Below are 20,444 nucleotides of genomic sequence, written 5' to 3'. Positions count from 1 at the left end.
TAAACACAAAGACAGACATTTCATATCCAACTCACAAAAGGATATGAAAAACAACAACAGAGACTGAGAAGAGATTGTAGATCTACTCCTTTCCATTACACTTTCAATGACTTTAACATAACTAAAAGTAGGCCTACAGGGCACGCTAATGCATATGAATTTTATGGACAAAATTGCAGCATCTAAATAGGTCAGCCAACACACACACACACACCATCTCCTCCCAATCATATGACCACAAGTCTGCAGTGGACTGACCTCATTTACTTTGGTTTTCCTGTGATTTAGTAGGCTCATCTGTCATTTGAGATAACTCATTGGTATTATTGGAATTTTTAGCCCATTAGGGAGCATTCATGATTTGAAAGCCAAGCATATTTGGTTCAGTTCCAAGGGACTTATTCTCCATACACTAACGACAATCCTAAATTAGCATTACTTTAATGCATATCACTAATCTTGTCTAATTATTCAATTAATCCAATGACTTACATGCATATTTCATAGTTAGAGGCCTATAATTCAAATGCCTATAATTCAGCTGCTTCTGTACTATAATAATAACAAAATAATATAATTACACAATCTACATCTACATTAAATTATCTATAGCCTAACTTGATTGAATGCAAATCAGTTACAGTCGACTGCATCAGGGTTTCATTATGGAATTAAAAGTTCCCATTAGCCTATGATAATTATCCACAACAACAAAAATGAATAAAATGTGCAATAGTCTATTGTTTTGTTTTTGTAGCCTAGCCTACTACTCAATATAATTTTACTGTCCATCAATCGAAAGTTAAACGCCACACCCCCGACTTCTGCTTCCTCTCCTGCCTGAGCCTGCAATAAATGTTATCAAAACCTAATCGTACACACACTTATTTTCTTGGGGTGACATGACTTTTAGGTGACATTTCAATAGGCAATAGATATAAGTGATGACATATAGATACAAGTGATGCTTTATTCTAGTCTTGAGGAGGCTATCAGCCACATTGAAATTGTAACTTCTTTGCGCTTGTTCAGTTCCTTTTCAACCCAAATGAATCACAACGGTTGTTGTTTTGTGCGTTTTTCGACTCACCATCTTCCTTTTCATCGAAGACCGGTCTCTTAGAAGAACTATTTGCGCCCATCCTCTTCTTCCACTTGCCCCAGTGAAACATTGATGCGGGAGCTCAGATGGCATTCCTCGCTCCTTGAAAAACTATAGCTCTGTGTTGGACTCGTTGAACAAATGCATCGCCCCCTCCTCGGTGATTGTTTGTCAATTCCTTTCTTTCATTTACACACCTCGACTTTGCGTGCCTGAAAAGTCGATGGATAATATATCGAATCGATTATCGCCTACCGTTTACTTGCAGAGATAAATAAATGCACTAGCTGCTTTTCTCTTCCGTCCTCAACTGGAACTGTGTTCTAGGTGCTATGAGTGTGACAGTTCGCCTCTGACTGACTGTAGACGACGTAGCTCCCTCTGTCATGCATGTCAAGAGCACATCTATATAGCAGAACCAAGCTGTGCTAGTCCGCAAGGTGATTTTAAATATCAAAAGGAGTATAGCCACGACCGTACATTACCTAACTAAATTCAGTCATTGCGAATCTAATTAGGAGATGGGTGGCGCTAGATCATTGAAAAAAGGTGGTTAACACTTTACTTCCCTGTGCCATTATATTCTGGCTGTGTACACGTGTGTGTCTGTGAGTGCGCGCGCGCGCGTGTGTGTGTGTGTGTGTGTGTGCATGAGCTGTGAGAGTGTGTGTATATGTGTATGAGGCGTGTAGGCCTACTATATATCATCAATGGTGTAACAACACTGATAATACATAACGGTGCGCGCACACACAACCACAGTTTATCAGAGTGCAGCATTTAAAAAAATTAAAAAAATGTTTACCATGGAATCGCAACGACAAGTCAATACAGTAATATAATGTAGGCCACCAATAACTTTACATGATAGGGCTCATTTATTTTTGGATGCAATGTTTTAATATGATCAAGTTCAGAAACAGACCAGTAAGGATGATTTTCTCTAATAGAGCACTATAGCTTATTTGTGACTTCTTTTGATAATGTGCTTTTTTTTCGTCAGTCGGATAAGTCCGAAGACCAAATACTGTTCTCAATACTTACTTTTGGTGAAAGCATTATTTTTCGCACAGTTTGAACTATTAATACTTGCCGTAGTTGATGTTGTCCTGCTTCACTGTTGTCATGGTAACCAAAGATATAGCTTAGCTGGGTAAGGAAAATGTCTTCTATCAAGTTATAATAGCTAACGTTACAATAATTAATAATAATTAATTAAGTGTAGTTCAAATTATCTAACTAACTTATTTATGACTTGAACTTATAGCTTAATTAACACTTTCGCTAGCTAGCTCACCCACAGGGGACCCATGGCTATCTAGGTAGCAAACAACCAACAATCTCTAGGCCTATGTGTTGTATGCTAGAGTTTATGTTTTTGTTGACATCGGATATTTTATAAACAAATTATGTATACCTTTAGTTTAGATTATTTGCATGTTAAAATGCATGTTTATTTTTGTTAGATAGTCACTGATAGCTGCTTTAAAAGTTTACTGGCTTACTTACTTAGTACCTCTGATGTACATCCAGTGCCTCACGGAGGATCTAATCTCAACTACATAATATATTGCACAGAAAAAAACATTTGCCAGCTGGGTTAGATGAATAGTTACAGATGTATGACTGTGATGTATTTGTTTCCGCTCTTTCCCCTTCTGGACTTTGGCACCAGAAATCTGATTGCATGTCGATAGCTTGTATGATGGGCTGAGTGAGGGACGCACCTTTACATACTCCAATCAACCAAAGAAGACAGCTAACAACAATGTCATCATTTGAGGATGAAATTACTGACCTCCATTTAAGCCTTGAATGTGGTGATAATGCAGTTAAATCGCAGACCCCTCCTATTCCACTTGAGAGTGTTGAAGCTCTCCAGATCACTGAATATGCGACCTCTGACACCCTATATTTAAGCAGAAGACAGTTGAAAGATGTTGTGGATTGCATTTTGTTGAATTCTATGCTGAAGGTAAACAGGCATATGCTGCTCATGTTTTCATATATAATAATAGTCAAGCCTATAAATGTAATTAACTGCATCCTCTCTAACTCTATCATCATGTTGTCTGAAGAATTTGTATCTTGAAGGTAATCAAATATCCACTCTTCCGGATACCCTGTTCACCAATTTGTCAAATTTGGTGTGGTTAGATCTCAGAAATAACCAGATCACATCCCTTCCTGCAGAAATTGGTCTACACAGGTATGTGTCAGATTATGTTTGATTTCCCCTGCATTACATATTGGGCATATATTAGTGTCATCATTATTACCTGTTCTATACTGCACAGATGTAAACCCTGTTTCATGTTAGAGGGGTAGTGTGTATGTAGGCTATAGGCCTATCAGGCAGTATGTATATTAGATTTAGTATTATGTAGGTGAGTATTTATTATGCATATGAATTGGTTGATTCAGGTGTCTGAAAACCTTGCTGCTAGAAGGGAATCCTATAAGAGAGCTTCCACCTGAATTGGGTGAGTCGAGCTCTGTCACGTCAATCAATTTGTTTCCAGTTCTCAATGACCTTTACATAAGAACGACACGTTGATTCCAACAAGTCTGCGTCAACAGTCTACAGACAGAGACATTGACAGTGCCTCTGATTTCCCCAGCTTACTCTTCAGTGACTCTTTTTAAGTGTTTTTTTGTGTGTTTCTCTCAGGTAATGTAATTACTCTCAAAGCCCTGAGTCTAAGGCATTGCCCCATCATGTGTCCGCCTCCAGAGATTGTGCAGCAGGGGCTTCAATGCATCCTCCAGTACCTAAGGAGTGCCATGGCTGAACGACCAGTTAGCGTGCGGAACTGTCTGCCAGGTGAATGAAAACTACAAGTGAACTTGAACAATGCAACAGCAAGGTGTTTCTGTGTGCGCGTCCTCTGAACACGTCCTCACCATCTGTTCTTTTGCATAAGAAAGGAAGGCTCTCCTCAAAAATAGCTCCTTGCCCTGGTTCCACTTCAGTGGTGTGACTTCTGTTCCCTTGGAGACGGTGCATGCAGCCGGCTGACTTTTTGTGCAGCTCTTCCCTGTAATATTTTTAGCCTGATGAAAATGATCAATAACCTGTGGGCTTTCTAACAGGGGCTCTCTGTCATAAAGCACTTTCTGTAGCTAATCATCCTGACCAGCCAAACTCACCACTCAGCAGGAAACCTGCACCTACTATAGAACAAAGACACCTTGTATCTTTGTATCTGTCTGGCGTATTGTCTCTATGGGGAATATTGTCATTTACCAGACCAATTGGATGCCGTTAAGATCATGTCATACTGGATTAGGTTATTTTGGTTCACAGGCAATCATAGGTTCATTTTTGCATTCGTCTTGCATCAGATGTCACTTCAGCAGAAATGCAAAGGACCCTTTTGAAAATTAAAAGAGCAAAATGATTTGTATAGGATGTGAATCTTTTGATGCAGTCAACATTTTTCATTGAAAGTTGTTTTTGAATTGTGTGATCTAAAGACATGCCCCCTGTGGAGAAGCTACAGTTGGCAGAGCTCGTGAAGTCCAGTCTGGACCTCTGTGGAGAGGTGGTGGATGAAGACGATCTGCAGAGGTTCAAGGAGTTGAAACAGAAGATGATCCAAATGGACAGGGCAGAGTTGGGCTACGGAGCACAGGCCCTCCCTCTCTCACTCTCACATCTCCCCAGGGCAGCAGACGGCGGCGATAGAAGTCATAAGTCCCTTCCCATTATTAGAAGGTAAACTCAACTGTAAATCCAGGGGTGCATCTCAATAGCATAGAATATCCTCCTCCTTCCCCCGTCTCCTCTCTTTCATTTGCAATGATCTGTACATAGTAAGCAAGATGGTGGATGCCTGCATGTACAAGGAATTCGGTTTTCACCATTTCAGTTATTTCACATCAGTGCAGGTGAAGGTAAGGAAATTAAACTGCTCTAGACTATGCCGCTGCACACTAGGACCAGCTTGCTTATCTTTCTTTATTGAGAAGAGAGAAAACCAAACTGACCTCATTTCAACTAACAGTGTTCACATACCATCTTATTTGAATTGTTGGAGGTAGATTGAACAGTGTGATACCAAGTGGGAGTTCTAGTTTAAACAGAAGTTTAGTTGTCTAGTTGTGGATGAGGTTTAAATACTGCATGCTGCATAGCATTCATGGATGGTATTAACACTTTTTGAATGACATTCTCTGAGGTCTAGCGATTAAATCTCAAAGGCTTTCAGTTGGGAGATGGTTGCTCTAAGAGCAATAAAAATAAAACATTTTCTTTCCATTTATTTGTCAGAAAAAAAGAAATTACCAGAGGGAACATATTTCCTGAACTCCCTCCATTTGACATGCAGTATTGGAAGAGGTCAGAAGAAAGAAGACTGGCTGCAATGAAAGAGCTTAAAGAAAAACAAGCTATTCTTGAACAAAGAAGGAAGTAAGTAAGTCGTTATGTTGTTGTTTACCTGTTTACAGAACCCAGTTAACGTCAGTAAACCCACTATGACTCCCACTGCATTTGTGGTTAATCATATTACAGTAGATTGTGTTCACTACCAGTAGTTAGTTACCAGCCATGTAATACCACAGGTGAGAGAGAATGTTCCCTTACCTTGCAGTTTCAGAAAGCAGGGGTGTATTGAGTCAAATTGGCAATTGATGAAGCGCCAGAAAGGGAGGGATCAATTTTATGTGTCTGCAAAACCCAATGCCAATAAGGGGTATGTAAATAAATGTAGCAACATCTAAAAGCAGCCTATCCTACCGCAAACCTACCTATAAAGTTGAAACGGACCTTAGGTCAGTGTTTATGGCCAACATGACCCCTCGCAGTGCTTTCCACGCCCGCTGTCCCCTGTCCCTCAGAGACCAGGAGCTCCTCCGGGAGTGGCGCACGCATGCCAGGATCATGCAGGAAAGGAAGGTCTTGGAGCACAAACAGGAAAGGCGTGAAAGACATAGGAGAGAAGAGGTACTGTACATTATGCTTGGATGACACTTATATAGTCTATTTTTTTCTGTATCTGTTTTTTTATTTCTATTTGCTTGATGTTCAATTCCTAACCAGAGGAGGGCAGCAAAACACCAGCCCGAGGCAAGGGTCAATCTTTGAGAAGAAATAGTTGTCCCATTATAAGGGGGGTTTCAGAACTGGCAGTCAGAGTAGTCAGAAAAGCTGACTTGTGTCTTTGTTTTCATTCTGGATGAGGAGACGTTGAAAAAGATAATTTCAGGCTGTGCAGACACTCAATTGAGCCACTCGCGATCAGAAGCAGTGACAGGCCTTGCTAGTGAGGGACCACTATGCCTCCAGTGTGCTGAGTCAGTCATCCTGCAGCAGTCAAACGCCCCCAGTGAGGCTCCTCCACAGCTGGTAAACACACACACACAGACACAGACACACACACACACACACACACACACACACACACACACACACACACACACACACACACACACACACATATATATAATTTGCACATATAGTACACAGTTGAACCCACAGATGAACCCATCTAACCTCTTTAGTAACAGTAAGCCAGGATAGTGCACAGAAAAAATGGTTAGAAAAGGGTTCATTTGTTCCCATAGGGGAACCCTTTGAAGAACCCTATTGGGTTAAATGTAGACCCCTTTTGGGTTCTACCTAGAACCCTTTTCACAGAAAGGAATGGAACCCAAAAGGGTTCAACGTGGAACCCAAAAGGGTTCTTCAAGGGTTCCCCTATGGGGACAAATGAACCCTTTTAGAACCCTTTTTTCTAAGAGTGTAGTCACCAGAGCCATATATACAGATATAATGATACCGTATATATAGTCACTTGTTTTTAGCTGTCCCAACGATACAGGACAAAATACAAGCCTTCTAGAGAAAAGCAAGCATTTATCTGTTTTGCAGATGCCGCAGACAGCTCCATACGCAATAGATTCTCTGTGCAGTGTCGCTGACAGCGTTGAAGTCAAGACTCACAACACACCAAAGAGGCTACAGAAACAGAGATCGTTTTTGTCCCAAAAGGAACTTGAGGAAGCCAGGTATGAACCATCAATGATCCATGAATGGTTACACTGTTTGAGCTACTGTATGCTTCAATTCATAAGTCACCAACAGAAGCATTGGCGTCAAGAGACATCTAGTGGAAAGAGAGTGATTGTACAGCTGCAGTATATCAGGGTATTTGTTCCATTTGTGAACATTTACTTGCTGAAATATGGACACTTGTACCAGTATGTGTATACATCTTATATATATACTGCTGCCATAGAGTATACACATCCAGTATGCAATATGATACATAAAACAGTGATGTAAGTACTGAGTAGGTTAAAGTAAGTCTTCAAGATAACACTTAGGCCATGTCCGAACGTTCATACTGCGACCTATTTAGTAGCCGTTTTCAGTATGCAAGATAAGAACTTTTTACAGTATGTGAAATGTACAGAAATTGAGTATGTATAAAATGCCAGGATGTCATACGAGATTTGCCTTTCCATGTAGTATGAATTCAATGCACACTATTCAGGAAGTCCTTTTCTATTTTAGTCCCACAATTCAATGGAGCATGTAAGGGAGGCAGGCAATAGCGAAATTGAGGCACATCACTGTACCATGAACAGTGGTTGAGTTGATGACGGTTTCTCAGTATGAATGAGGTGTACTGTAGTGTAATGTTGAAATTTGTTGCTTACTGAATACATTTTACTAAACTGTAGGCTCTAAATAGTATGTAGTATGGTTAGTATGTAGTAGATACTTTTAGTAAACAGTTGGCAGGATGAACTTTTAGAACATGGCTTTGGTTTGTGGGATGATTGTTCACTTGACCCTTGACCCTGTGACCCTAGAGAGACTCGAGACAGAGAGTTGGAGCAGCGGATCAGGAGCCATATTCAGGTGATGCAGGAGAAACGCAGGAGGCCCAGGGGCACGGTTGAAGAGGAGACAAAGGGTGCAGTGCACGATATGAAGGAGGTCTGTTGTGCCACATCAAACAACCAGTCAATTTTCATTGCTCATTGACAAAATAAGCCACAGGAATCAACTGAAGATCAGAGTGTTTCTAGTCATTGTCTTCATCTTCCTTCCTCTTTATCAAATTTCTCTTGCAGGCCAAGAAGTTGCAGTCAGAACTTTCTGAAAGGAAACAGGAGCGAGACTATCGATTCATTGCCTTTACTGGGGACAGTTCCCCAAGCTGTTATGACAAGTGAAAGGTTTTTTGTGAAAGCTGTGTGTGTCCTGCCATTTTGAAAATTGCAGTATTGAATACATTGGGATCATTTGTTAAATAAGAAGCAAGTAAGTTATATAGAAGCTCCCTGAATATGCAGTTTACTCATTCACAATGGTATCTGGTCATCAATAAACATCTGACTGTTATTTGTCAACTGTAAAGTTTGTTCTTAATTTGTCCACAGAATGGTGCTATGCCCTCACCTCTCTCTCTCTCTCTCTTTCTCTCTCTCTCTTTCATTTCTTACCCTCCCTTTCTCCCTATATCTTACTCCTTCAAGCTGCCCTTAGCTAGACCATGTCCATCGTCAATTAAAGGGCATCTGGGATTTAAACAATAACAAAGCGTTCTCCCCGCCACTTTATTTGGTAAACACCTGAGGGGTGGGGTTGGAGAAATGTAACCACTCTTAAATTCATATGTAGATAGATAGACATCCATCTATGGTAGTTTTATCAAATTATACATAACAATTACATTGTTTACAAATAAGATTATATGTTGGGTTCTGATGGGGTACTGCAGTTGAACTGAGCTCATGTTACATTCTTCACTAGCTATCAATAATTTAAAAGTCCAAAAATCCCAGATTCCCACAAGTGTAAAGTGTTCCCAATGGTGCAACTAATTTGTTCTACATGTTCAATCAGTGGTTCCCAGAACTGCATGTATGTGCCTTCCATGTATGACATTACAGTGAATGACAAAGATTTGTATATTATTTACTGTAGGCCTGTGTCTACTCCATACTATTGTGGTACTGTCTGCCGTTAGTAATGTAGAGACAAGGTCAAATTGTATGGGGGGTTAAAAAAGAGATGCAATTGCATTTGAAATTTTGAAAACGTTTGGCAAGAGAAAAAACAAAACAAAGAAATGATCACTTTTGCATTTATTTTAAAATGATTGTGAAGGCCTTAATGTACCTGCTATGTAGGCCTCGATATCAGCAGCAGAGACATTAGCTCTAACAGCTGATGAATCGTCGACTCATGGTTGTGACGGGGACTACTTTGACAGACACGAGTATAAAGTCTAGTAATGGTATAATTTCAAGTCAGACAGAGGGGAAAATATTTTGCTCCTCCGTCTTTGTGATGTCACTAGTGGCAGAACTGTTGTAATTGAGTTGGAGGGGGTGAGATGGCGTCATTTCGTGCCCTGGTGTAGCCTCCCCGTGGTCGAAAGTAGAAAGGGAGTAGGGATCTTTGGCCGACGCGATCGTGGCTCCCGAGGCCGAGATCGAGCACTGCCAAGCCGGACACCTCACCCCGGAGAGCATGGAGGCTGTCGCCGAAGAGCTGCGGGCCGGCTCTCAGGTTGCTGTCACTATCGATCAAATAGTTAACGATACACTAGTTGTGTCATTAACTTATCAAGGAAAAAGCTACACCGGGATATTACTCGACTGCAACAAAAAGTGAGTTGTATTTCTTCGAATTATATTATCATTTTTTATTACAATGTAAATTATCTAGCCTGCTAATGTTAGCTGGCTAATCTAGCATGCTAACTAGCTACACGGGCCTTTCATACAAAAGACTCCAAAGATTTTACAGCTAGCTTGCTAGTTAGCCAGCTAACTAGCTAGCTAGCTAGCTAACCTACAGTATTCTCATTACACACCCAAATGTTGCATGTAAACCCTTGCCGGATGATGCCAATCATCCTGTCAAAATCATTTCTAGTCACGACTAAAAAAAGTATGCTTACGTGGTAGGGTAGTATAGTTAACGTTTGCTACATCCAATATCTCATTGTTAGCTAGAGTTGGATTTAATTGGCTAACTAGCTAGCTACAATAAACCAAACAGCCCTTGCTGACTCTTTCTTCTTTATTTATATGACATGCTTTATTCTGTTGTTCTAATCGTCTATAATAATTACACCACACTAGCTACATGCTTTGATAGAGCTATGCAAGGTGATGATGGGCCTCAAACCATCAATTCACATCTGTAATTTAAGTGGAGGCTCAGAAAGGCACACAAATATAAACTTTTAGAAAGATTGTTCAACTCGTGTTTATGATTCATCAACCTGAAACTCTAGAAAAGAGATTATTCAGCTGTTATGCTGACCATGAATGATGGCATGGCACTCTTTGTCAAGATGATGGGCCTGAATAAAGAAGCAAAACTACCACTGACACTGCTTAACAAAGGAAGAGCTCTTTAGGTAGCATTTGACACCATATCGATGTTGTTGGTGTTAATAATATTCCTATAATGTAAATACTGTATGATAAATGCTCTTCCTACTGTCAGTATCATATGGGGCATGTGTTATATGGACCTCAGTGAATGTGTGTCATACCAGGTCTACAGTCACATGTACTTGCCTTGTGTTGCACTAGTTCAGTGCACCTTTAAAGCCACTGGGCTTATTTATAGACTTGCAGCATCAGAACCTTACCAGCTTTACCCGTCAGTATATTAAGACACACTTTCATGTGAACGCTGAAACTGGCCTGAGAATAACCTTCATAATAATGGAAGAAAATAAGATTTTTGACTAGGAATATTTCACCTTCATTGTCAATGAGTGGTTCTTTCCTGTAACTATAGAAGTCCATTTCCCGTAATTTTCTTTCTGTCATTATCTCTCCTTTCATAGAATGTCTTATTCTGTCTTCTTGTTATTGTGTACAGAACATTCAATGGCAACAGGGCTTTAGTCACGGCTATGCGTCCTTGTACCCAGCCTATGCCAGGACTCTCTGTACTCTCATCCGCTATCTTGTGATGTGTCAATCACAGTGAAGGCTTAATATTCTGTTTCGGCCTTTTAAGTCTCCAAAGCACAGGAAACAAGCCTCGCTGAGCCTCTTATAGAAAGGTACCTGCCAATTGCTGCTCATGGGGAAACGCCTTTGGGCTTTCCAAATGTACTTTAATTAATAATCTCACAACACAAGCACACAGCAGACACTGATTCAAAAACAAACTGAATCTCCTGGCTCTCTCTATCAGTCCCGAGTGATTCATGAGATTGTTTTTGTTCAGTCAGATGGAGGGGGGCTCCTGGGCATCCTGTAGTCTCTTTGTCTGCCGTCCCTGACAGAGTACAGCCATGTTGCAGCCTTGGCTGCTACCTATCAAAGGCTCCTCAGAGGCTGTGGTTGTACACGTCTGCAGGTCCATTGGCATGAAAAGGAATATTTGAATTTACTAATGTGCTCAAGCAGAGAAAACGCTACTGTCTGTATAGGCGCAATAATATTTGTAATATTCTAATTTAAGCTTTTTTCATAAACATTTGTAATATTAGCAGTACATATCAGTGTTTGGCAAACTAGCTTGTTGAATTAACCCCACTTGCGTTGTGTTGACATTATTGGATAAGTACAAATAAGTAGCAATGCATGCACTGATCTATTTTCTCATTACCATTTTCTCCATTTAGGACTGGGCTATTCTGTCTACCAGATTTCACAACAAAGCCAGTGGAATGCCTCATATCGAAACCTGCTTGTGAAATCCTGACTGAGGAGCCTTTAACAAAGTCTCCCAGCCAAGTTTTGCATAGACCAAAGGACGAAAACACACTCCCTGAAAACGACCTGCCCAGTGTGCTCCTGCCCACACCAGTACCCGCGGGGAAGGCTCCATACCCTCCTTATTTTGAAGGAGCCCCCTTCCCTCAACCCATATGGGTACGCCACAGCTACGGCCAATGGGTACCTCAGCCACCGCCGCGACCAATTAAGAGGAAGAAGAGACGCACCAGAGAGCCCGGCCGAATGACCATGAGCACCATCCGGCTCCGCCCCCGGCAGGTGTTGTGTGAGAAGTGCAAGAACACACTGAACAGTGACGAGGACAGCAAAGATGGGCTGACCACCAAGGCCTCCAGAAAAGAGAACGCACCGCAGAGTGACGAGGATGTCAAGGACACATCCACCAAGGTGATCATAAAAGAGGACACTGATACGACGAAGGAAAGCAAGAGGCGGGAGAATGCCCCTAGCTACGATGGCAAGAGGCTCAGGAAGGACAAGAGGGAGGAGGATAAATTTCCGGGAGGCAATGTGGTTCCTCACAGCCCAGTTATCAAGATAGTCTACAGCACTCCTCAGGGCAAAGGCGAGGTCATGAAGATACCCGCTCGGGTGCACGGCTCGGTCAAGCCCTTCTGTCCCAAACAGCTGATGCAGAACGGCCTGGGAGAAAACGTCATGAGTCCCGAGTCAGCAAATGAGCAGCGTCAGCGGCAAATCCTAGATGCCACCAGAACAGGTCTGACTGTGTCCATTCCCAAACTCAAGCTCACTAGGCCCTTCATCTCCAGCCAGGCCCTCCCGTCCCCAAAGATCCGTCTGAGGCGGGATGACGGAGAGGAGAGCCTGTCGGTGTACGAAGCAGAGCTGGTGGGTGGGGCGCAGAGACGGAGCCCCAGGGTGCCCCACTCAGAGGACTCGGAGGCGAAGAATTCTGTGGAGCTGTGGTCGGGGAGCTTGGGCGAGGAGGCCGCAAGAAGCCACAGCGACCTCACCCTGCTCATCAACTTCCGCAAGAGGAAGGCAGACTCCTCCAGCCTCTCTGTGTGCAGCAGTGACAGTCTGGATGAGTCAAAGTCCTTCAGCTCAGACGGCACCTCTCCAGAGCTGTGTGACCTGGCCCCCGGAGAGGACATTTCAGTGTCGTCCTCCTCCTCGCGGGACAATAGCAAGACAGTGCCGCCGCTCACTGTGCGCCTGCACACGCGTAGCATGACCAAGTGTGTAACTGAGGAGGGCCACGCCCTGACGGTGGGCGACGTGGTGTGGGGGAAGATCCACGGGTTCCCCTGGTGGCCGGCACGTGTCCTCAGCATCAGCGGCAGCCGCAAGGAGGAGGCCGGTGACTGCGAGGCCCAGTGGCCTGAGGCCAAGGTGGCCTGGTTTGGCTCACCCACCACATCCCAGCTCTCTGTTGCCAAACTCTCCCCCTTCAGGGAGTTCTTCAGGTCGCGCTTCAACCGTAAAAAGAAAGGGATGTACCGGAGAGCCATCGTGGAAGCTGCCAAGGCTGTTGGGCATATGAGCCCAGAGATCAACTCTCTCCTCACCCACTGCGAAACGTAGGTGGGCCCCAAACACTCACACAGCAGTTGGTAGTCTAAAGGATAGAATTTAGTCATCACTAGCAGGATTTTATATCAATTAGATTTGTCATAACAACAAATCTGCTTGCAAAATACACCTGCTGTTCAAATTTCTAAAACAATAATTTTGCCCAGTGCATATCCTACAACAGGAATGGCTAGTTTTGAAACATTCAATTGAATTCATTTACGTAATATCTAGGTCTTCATGACCTTGGTTGTCTGAATCCAGGGCCTTCTGATTTGTCCTTAGGATTTGCTCCACAGTTATAGATCTACATGTTCAATCATTTCAAACAAAAGTACAAGCCTTGTTCCCCTAGACTCCTTTTGTTGCCCGTGTGGACCCTGTGTGGACCGAAGCACCAGGCCCTTAACCAACACTGAGGTTAAATATTGTCTCAGGGTGATATGACACAGGCAGGCAGCTTCCACAGGCAATGTTTGCCTTAGGGAAGGCCCAACAACCATATGAAAGTGCTTCTGAGCTCTTAACAATCCACACGTAAGGAGTTCAGAATACAGTTGGTGTCTTTCCATAGCTTATTATGCAAATATGTTTGTCATGTCAGCTGCCGAGAGATTAATTTAGGTTGTGGCTAAAATGCAATCGTCACTCAAGTGAAGCTTAGGCTAAGTTCTGAGAGCTAAGGTAGTTGCTGCTCAATTTAGAATGATGCGTATCTTGAATGGTTAAGTGAGAATCCATCTGTAATAATGTGTAACTCGCCCAGGGCGACGTCTGTAGCTCTACCAGCTCACAGTTAGAATATCCTTCCATAGGAAATATTGCTATTTTTATAATTCCAATCTCATTGCTCTCTGTTTTCTCTCTCTCTGTAGTGGCTGAAGACTGTAGAATGGTCAAACCCGAGGTCTCACAGAACTCTCAGACTCTGTCGTCTGTACTGGGAGAGAGTGTGTGCAGTTGCCACAGTCACTATTTATTCAGTGCTTTTTTTCCACAAGGCTGGAGGAAAATGGCTGCCAAGATGAAATGTTGATTGGATAAGGGAGCAAGAAGGCCAGTTTGAGGCATCTCATGGATTACTTGGAACAATTCCTCCTTTTTTTCATTTTTTGATTTAACCATATTTCAATACAGCTGAATGGCAAACACTACAAACCTGAATGTATTTATTATGCGTAACAATTTATTTTCCATAACGATTAAGTTAACCTTTCTACAATCTCTACACTGCTGCTGATGTATACGGTCCTTTTTACCGTGTGGTCGTGGAGTGGGTCCAGTTCAATTCACCCTATCAAAGTACCCTCTCAAGTCTGTTCAGTCCCAGTGCCATCTTCATCAGAAGCCCTAAAAATGCCCTTTTAGAACAGACTTGGAAACGTATCCACAATATCATGGAGGAAAAGTAGCTTATTTTAAATTCTTTACTTTCCAAATATGAAATGTGAAACCGCTCCATCCAGAGAGAGTACTGTTCTAGGATCATGCAGTGTTTTCATCCTTGTAGCCTTCAGCATTGCTTGTCGGATATGTTGATGTATTTATTATTATACTGATCTCTATCCTTTCCAAACATGTTTTTTTTTCTTCTCACATTTTTGGTTATAGTTAGAATACCTTCAAGGTGTGATATGAGTTGGTAAAATGATACCCCAAGTGAATTTCTACTCACTTTCATTATTTAATGTGTCATGTCAAGAAAAAGCACTTTATCTGTACCTTGGTGGCCTGCTGTAAGCTCATTGTCCTAACACTAACTGGAGATTCAGCACTGACAGGCAGCGAGAGAGTTCAAATGTCTCATGGTTGACTATCCATGACCTTGGAGATTATTTTTTGGGGGGGTGGGGGGGGGGGGACACACCAGAGAACCTTTCAGGGGTGGTTGTGCACACTGTATTCTTGCGTTTGACTTGGGTTTACGGCTCACCCTACCTAACACTATCCCCGTCAAATGTTTCCACTGGAGAAAAGAAAATGGACATAACGTGTCAAACCCCTATGCATCATGTCTCAATAAAAGCTTTATAGTAACGCAAAAATGCTGTAAGAATACTGTGAATTCAACTGTAGTGTGTGCTGATGGAGTGATGAGCTGCTTTGTAAGACCAGAACGGACTACAGATTGCAGTCTGCATTGAGCTGTAGAGAGAAGGAGATTGCAGGTTTGACCTTTAGTGTCCTTCTAGTTGAAAGTGGCGCTGTTGGAAAGGGCGGGGGGGGGGGGGTTACAGAGGCTGACACCATGGGTAGTCTGGCTTATCTCGAAAGCTCATTGCAGATTGCACACGATCAGATCACTACAACTCCTGCCCTGACTCCTGTTGATGTGCATTTGATTCCCTTCTATTCTATTCTGGTTTACTCTTATGGACTCTTATTTACTCTTAAACCTGGCTGGTTTATGATTGAGAAGGAGGCGGATGTCAGGAAATTCCTGTGTGTGAGCAACAAGACCGTCTGCTGTTGCCCATGTTGGTCAATGTTATTGGCTATTTTTTGTTTTGTTTTTTTTACATGTTCTGTACATAAAATAAAATATACATGCAGTACTCATGCTGTTGTTGGCTGGTTTGTGTTTCCAGCATTAATTGTACGCCATGTTCTGTGATATGACTACCTTTTTGCGGCTTATCATCAAGCACTCCCTCAGTCAGTGTCAGTTACAGAGTGTAAATCTACTACTCGTCCCCTACTTTCCCCTGGGTCAAATGATGGCCATTTTCTCATTACTTAATGTTTTTGGCATCATACTTACCTGCTACCAGGTTAAACTGAGATTAGTGGAACTGCAGTTCTCCGTTTCTGGTACTTTTTAAAAGTTTTTCAACAGAAATCCACTGGCCTTGTCTCCTTTTGTATCTTAACATGTTGGAGCCTGTACGTCTTCACCCTCCCCCCTGTACATCTTCACCCTCCCCCCTGTATGTCTTCACCCTCCCCCCTGTTCGTCTTCACCCTACCCCCTGTTCGTCTTCACCCTCCCCCCTGTACGTCTTCACCCTCCCCCCTTTACGTCTTCACCCTACCCCCTGCTCGTCTTCACCCTACCCCCTGTACGTCTTCACCCTCCCCCCTTTGACTTTACCCCTGCTTGATTTACACATGATATGCGTTTCTTATTGCTCTCTACGCCACTATATACCTATTGGCACAGATTCAGTTGAGTCCATGTCAGAGTGTTCAGTTATGACCCCTGTAACATACACAGTGTATTTAGTTCCCTGTGTAAGTGATTGGACAGCATTTTTTCTTCTTTTGGCTCTACACTCCAAAAGTTTGTATTTGAGATCAAACAATGACTATGAGGTTAAAGTAGAGATTCTCGGCTTTTGATTGATGGTATTTGTGCACATATTGGTTTTACCATTCAGAAATTACAACACTTTTTTGACAGTCTCCCTATTTCAGGGTACACAAAAGTGATGGGACAGATTCATCAGATGTCCAAATTGACCCCATTGACCCCACCAAACGCTGGGTATCTTCTCTGGTGATGCTCTGCCAGGCTTGTAAAGCAAACATCTTCAGTTGTTGTTTGTTTTGAGGACATTTTGCCTTAAGTCTCCGCTTCAGCAAATAAAATGCATGATAAATAGGATTTAAATCTGGAGATTGACTTGGCCAGTCAACAACTTTCCACTTTTTTTTTTCTGAAAACCTCCCTAGTTGCTATGTTTTAGGTCATTGTCCTGCTGTGTGATAAAGTGTGCTGTGTGATGTGCATGTACTGATAAGATGTTTCTCTACACTTCAAAATGAATCCTGCTGCTGCTGTCAGCAGTTACATCAACAATTAAGACATGTGAGCCAGTTCCAGTGGAAGCCATACATGCCTGAGCCATAACACCCCTTCCACCATATTTCACAGATGAATATACTGTGGATATTGGGCAGCTACTTTTTTTCTCCACACTTAACACACTTAACTTGCCATCACTCTGGTACATGTTAATCTTTGTCTCATCTGCCCACAAGACCTTTTTACCGAACTCTGCAGGCTCTTTCATGTATTTTTTAGCAAACCGTAACCTTGCCATCCTGTTTTTGTGGTTAGTGGTTTGCACCTTGCTGTGTAGCCTCTGTAGTTCTGCTGGTGAAGTCTTCTGCAGGAGGTAGTCTCTGACACATTCACACCTCCCTCCTGTAGAGTCATCCAAAGTAGAAGTCTTCCTTGGCCCAACAGGCTGTTTGCGATTTCTAAGCAGTGCTTTCTTTCCTTTTAATGATGTTCCAAACTTGATTTTGGAATGTTTAAGATTTTAGCTATGTTTCTGATAGATTATTTCTGATATTTCAGCCTCATAATGGCTTCCCTGACTTTCATTGATGTGTCTTTGGCCCTACTGTTCACAGACACCAAAAGCAGACTCAAAAGGCAAACGCAAAGCCTAGAATCAATACTAGACATTGAGAGCTCTCTTATGACTGCATGTGACGGAACATTAACAAACCAGAAACACCTGTCAAGCCAAGTGTTTTGGGTACCCTGAAATGGGTGCACTATGCTTAAAAAGAATTGTAATTTCTGAATGGTGAAACCAATATCTACACAAATACCATCAAATAAAAGCTGATAATCTCTATAATATATTTTGCTTGATTTAAAGTCCAAACTTTTGGAGTGGAGAGCGAAAACAAGAAAAAATGCACTGTCCCATTACTTACGCAGGCCACTGTATGTCACTATTTCATAACCAGTGGGACAGGACAGATCAGGTGATCTCCAACTCCCAATCTGATAATCTTGGAAGCACAGCATCAGGTTACCCCTCCCCCACACCCGCACAACTCTCGTGCCACTGGGCTGCCCTTCTCTCATTCCTTGCAATTTCCTTTGGCCCTAAACTTGTCCAAGTATGATGAATAAAGACCAGCCTGGAGGGTTAGAGACGATGTGGTGTTAAAATGTCAGTCAGCTATGTCTTGCTTGAGGCATATTCAATCACATTAGGCTTTTGTTACTAGCGTGTGGTGTATTCACCCCCAACTCTGCTCAGGGGTAAGGTGAGGGGAAGGAATGTGAGCAAGCAGCATTTTTGAAACCCTGCAGTGAGCAATTGTGGTTGTGCCAGAGGGTTACACACACATCGAAAGCAAACCTCTTAAACAAAGGAACAGTAAAAGGAAACCTGCAGAATCATGAGGTTGATGACCAAAGGGAAAAAGGCCCGTATCATTGCCAGTGAAGTCCATTGTGTGTAGCCTACTTTCTTCAGGCGAGATCCAGGTCAACGTCATTAACTGCGCAGTCCGACATCAGATTGCTATCGCGATTGCTACCATATGGTGCGGCTGGCTGCATGTTACGTCCAGTACTCATCCAGGTGTGGTGAGATGTGGTAGTTGACACAGCACACGTCACCTCAGCTCCAACTCTCTCCAGTGGACATTTTTCATCGACTGACTCATAATGGAATCATCCCTTAATTATATTTCAGCATTGAAGGCTGGGATACTGAATTCCTAGGTCTGAGTCAGGGACTCTCTATCTCTCTCTCTCTGCAGGTTCAGTGCTTCGTGATGTATGACAGTGAGCTGCTGCATCTCTCCTGAGTGGGCCCCAGCCATCTGCTCACATACACTGAGGAGGGGAAACAGGCTAATTGCATTTGGATCTTTAAATGTACAGCTCCTGTCCCAACCGGTCCCCTGGAGCAGGGAAATAACCACCACACTGTTGACATAAACACACAGACATGCTCTCTCACAACAAACAGTCTGCCTCTTATTAATCCCCACACTTCCTGACATTGAACTGAATCTCTCGTCTGAATGTGCTCTTCACGTCCGCACTTCTGTCAGACCCACTCACACTGATTCTTACAAATACAATATGTAGACCATAAGTAGTCACATTTCCAAAGCTAAATTTCTGTCTTCTTCATACGTAATGTATCTGGGGAGAGAGTCAATGCTTTCATGGATCACTGAGATGTAAGTCTGGGACAGAAAGGGAGGCACATGGCAGTAGGATGCTGTTTGCAATTACTGCTAATGATATGTCTCCTTGCAAGCTGTGGCCATAATTAACTTTGCCTGTGTGAGCACTTGAGAAGATGCTCAACCTCCCCCAGATGAGCTGCTTTTAACTGATGCTGAGAACTAAACCATTTTACATCTGCCATGATAGTACAGTACTCAGTACTAAAGCTGTGATTACATGCATGTTGAAGTGTCAAATCATCATCTTAATGACACTGATGTTTTTTTTAATTACTTGCTGGAGTTTAAGTGACAAACCAGAGACTCAGGATTGCCCAATAACATTACAGAACATTCAGATAGATATGTCTGAATAGATTCTCTCAACATCACTCCAACAAAAACCTTCCATCACACTGACTAAGTCCCGGATTGTCAACCTATTCACTAATCACTATCGTATTGACCCTATGCGGTGTTCCTATGAGGAGAGCTGGGTCTTGTCCAGTAGGTGCAAAACGTTTTGAAACAGAGTGCAACAGGGAGGTTACTAGCTGGATTTCTTCTGATTTAATTTTTCGGTTGCAAAATGCTTTGCTACATTGTGCCTAGTGAGCACTGGTTCTATTTCATACCAGGATTGTGGAGTTGGAGCTGAGGAAGACGTCTGTAAGAGTCTATATGCTCTTTCTTTGGTGCCACCAACTAGATGCTGATCCATTCTAGTGTGTTTATTTGAAATAAACACCTGTCCGTAGAGCTACAGTACAATCAACATTTGTGGCATGTGTTCAGAACCTGATCAACAGGAGATCTGTCTTCTGTCCCTTATTTATCCTTGAAGCCTCACTCCTCACTTATGTCTTGCGGTTTGTATTTACTGACAGGGTTTAATGGTCATTTGTAACTTGCCTATTGCTCTTACAGCTCATATGGTTGCCTAACTTACAGCTCATATTGCTTCATGTCATCACAGTAAGCCAATCGATAACTCTTTGAAGGATATGGCCGTGGCTCTCCTCTGTCCCTAACACTGACTAGCCCTCAGGACAGGTGTGTGACCACTGTAACCAGCCATTGTGATTTTGATTGCAGGAAGTGCCCCAGAGACAACTTCTTCATGGACTAGAGACACACCAGTGTGTTTATG

General features: G+C 42.6%; 3 protein-coding genes across 4 annotated transcripts in view; 2 read left to right on the top strand and 1 right to left on the bottom strand.

The window, feature by feature from the left end:
* The window catches only part of stk32c (serine/threonine kinase 32C), a gene marked incomplete at its 3' end in the record, with an annotated part of 55,685 nt that extends 54,090 nt beyond the window's left edge, over window positions 1-1,595 (bottom strand). Inside the window, exon 1 of the mRNA XM_083694522.1 lies at window positions 1,091-1,595. Within this exon, the coding sequence (XP_083550648.1) occupies window positions 1,091-1,172 (82 nt within the window). The 5' untranslated portion in view covers window positions 1,173-1,595. The remainder of the gene's footprint in view (window positions 1-1,090) is intronic.
* Window positions 1,596-2,868: 1,273 nt separating this feature from the next.
* Window positions 2,869-8,387, top strand: LOC310823203 (leucine-rich repeat-containing protein 27-like). Its single transcript, XM_083695971.1, has 11 exons — window positions 2,869-3,077; window positions 3,181-3,311; window positions 3,527-3,585; window positions 3,774-3,926; window positions 4,580-4,820; window positions 5,376-5,516; window positions 5,945-6,050; window positions 6,291-6,452; window positions 6,978-7,114; window positions 7,925-8,051; window positions 8,189-8,387. The coding sequence occupies exons 1-11, from the start codon at window positions 2,871-2,873 to the stop codon at window positions 8,288-8,290; spliced, it is 1,566 nt and encodes a 521-aa protein (XP_083552097.1). The 5' UTR covers window positions 2,869-2,870; the 3' UTR covers window positions 8,291-8,387.
* Window positions 8,388-9,484: 1,097 nt separating this feature from the next.
* Window positions 9,485-15,221, top strand: pwwp2b (PWWP domain containing 2B). Of its 2 annotated transcripts, none has more exons than XM_083694499.1 (3): window positions 9,485-9,733; window positions 11,719-13,374; window positions 14,242-15,221. In XM_083694499.1, the coding sequence occupies exons 1-3, from the start codon at window positions 9,594-9,596 to the stop codon at window positions 14,246-14,248; spliced, it is 1,803 nt and encodes a 600-aa protein (XP_083550625.1). In that variant the 5' UTR covers window positions 9,485-9,593; the 3' UTR covers window positions 14,249-15,221. The 2 variants fall into 2 exon arrangements, with proteins under 2 accessions (XP_083550625.1, XP_083550626.1); XM_083694500.1 differs by having other exon boundaries at window positions 11,719-13,378.
* The last annotated feature ends 5,223 nt before the right edge of the window (window positions 15,222-20,444 follow it).

Source organism: Argentina silus (assembly GCF_951799395.1).
Source record: "Argentina silus genome assembly, chromosome: X".
Taxonomy (NCBI): domain Eukaryota; kingdom Metazoa; phylum Chordata; class Actinopteri; order Argentiniformes; family Argentinidae; genus Argentina; species Argentina silus.
Note: the sequence above shows the minus strand (reverse complement) of the source record. Positions and strands in the feature narration are given on the sequence as shown.

Coding starts and splice junctions, on each gene's coding strand:
- pwwp2b (XM_083694499.1), top strand. CDS start 9,594: ATGGAGGCTGTCGCCGAAGAGCTGCGGGCCGGCTCTCAGGTTGCTGTC. Junction 9,734..11,718: donor TTACTCGACTGCAACAAAAA/GTGAGTTGTATT, acceptor TTCTCCATTTAG/GACTGGGCTATTCTGTCTAC.
- LOC310823203 (XM_083695971.1), top strand. CDS start 2,871: ATGTCATCATTTGAGGATGAAATTACTGACCTCCATTTAAGCCTTGAA. Junction 3,927..4,579: donor CGTGCGGAACTGTCTGCCAG/GTGAATGAAAAC, acceptor TGTGATCTAAAG/ACATGCCCCCTGTGGAGAAG. Junction 6,453..6,977: donor GTGAGGCTCCTCCACAGCTG/GTAAACACACAC, acceptor TCTGTTTTGCAG/ATGCCGCAGACAGCTCCATA.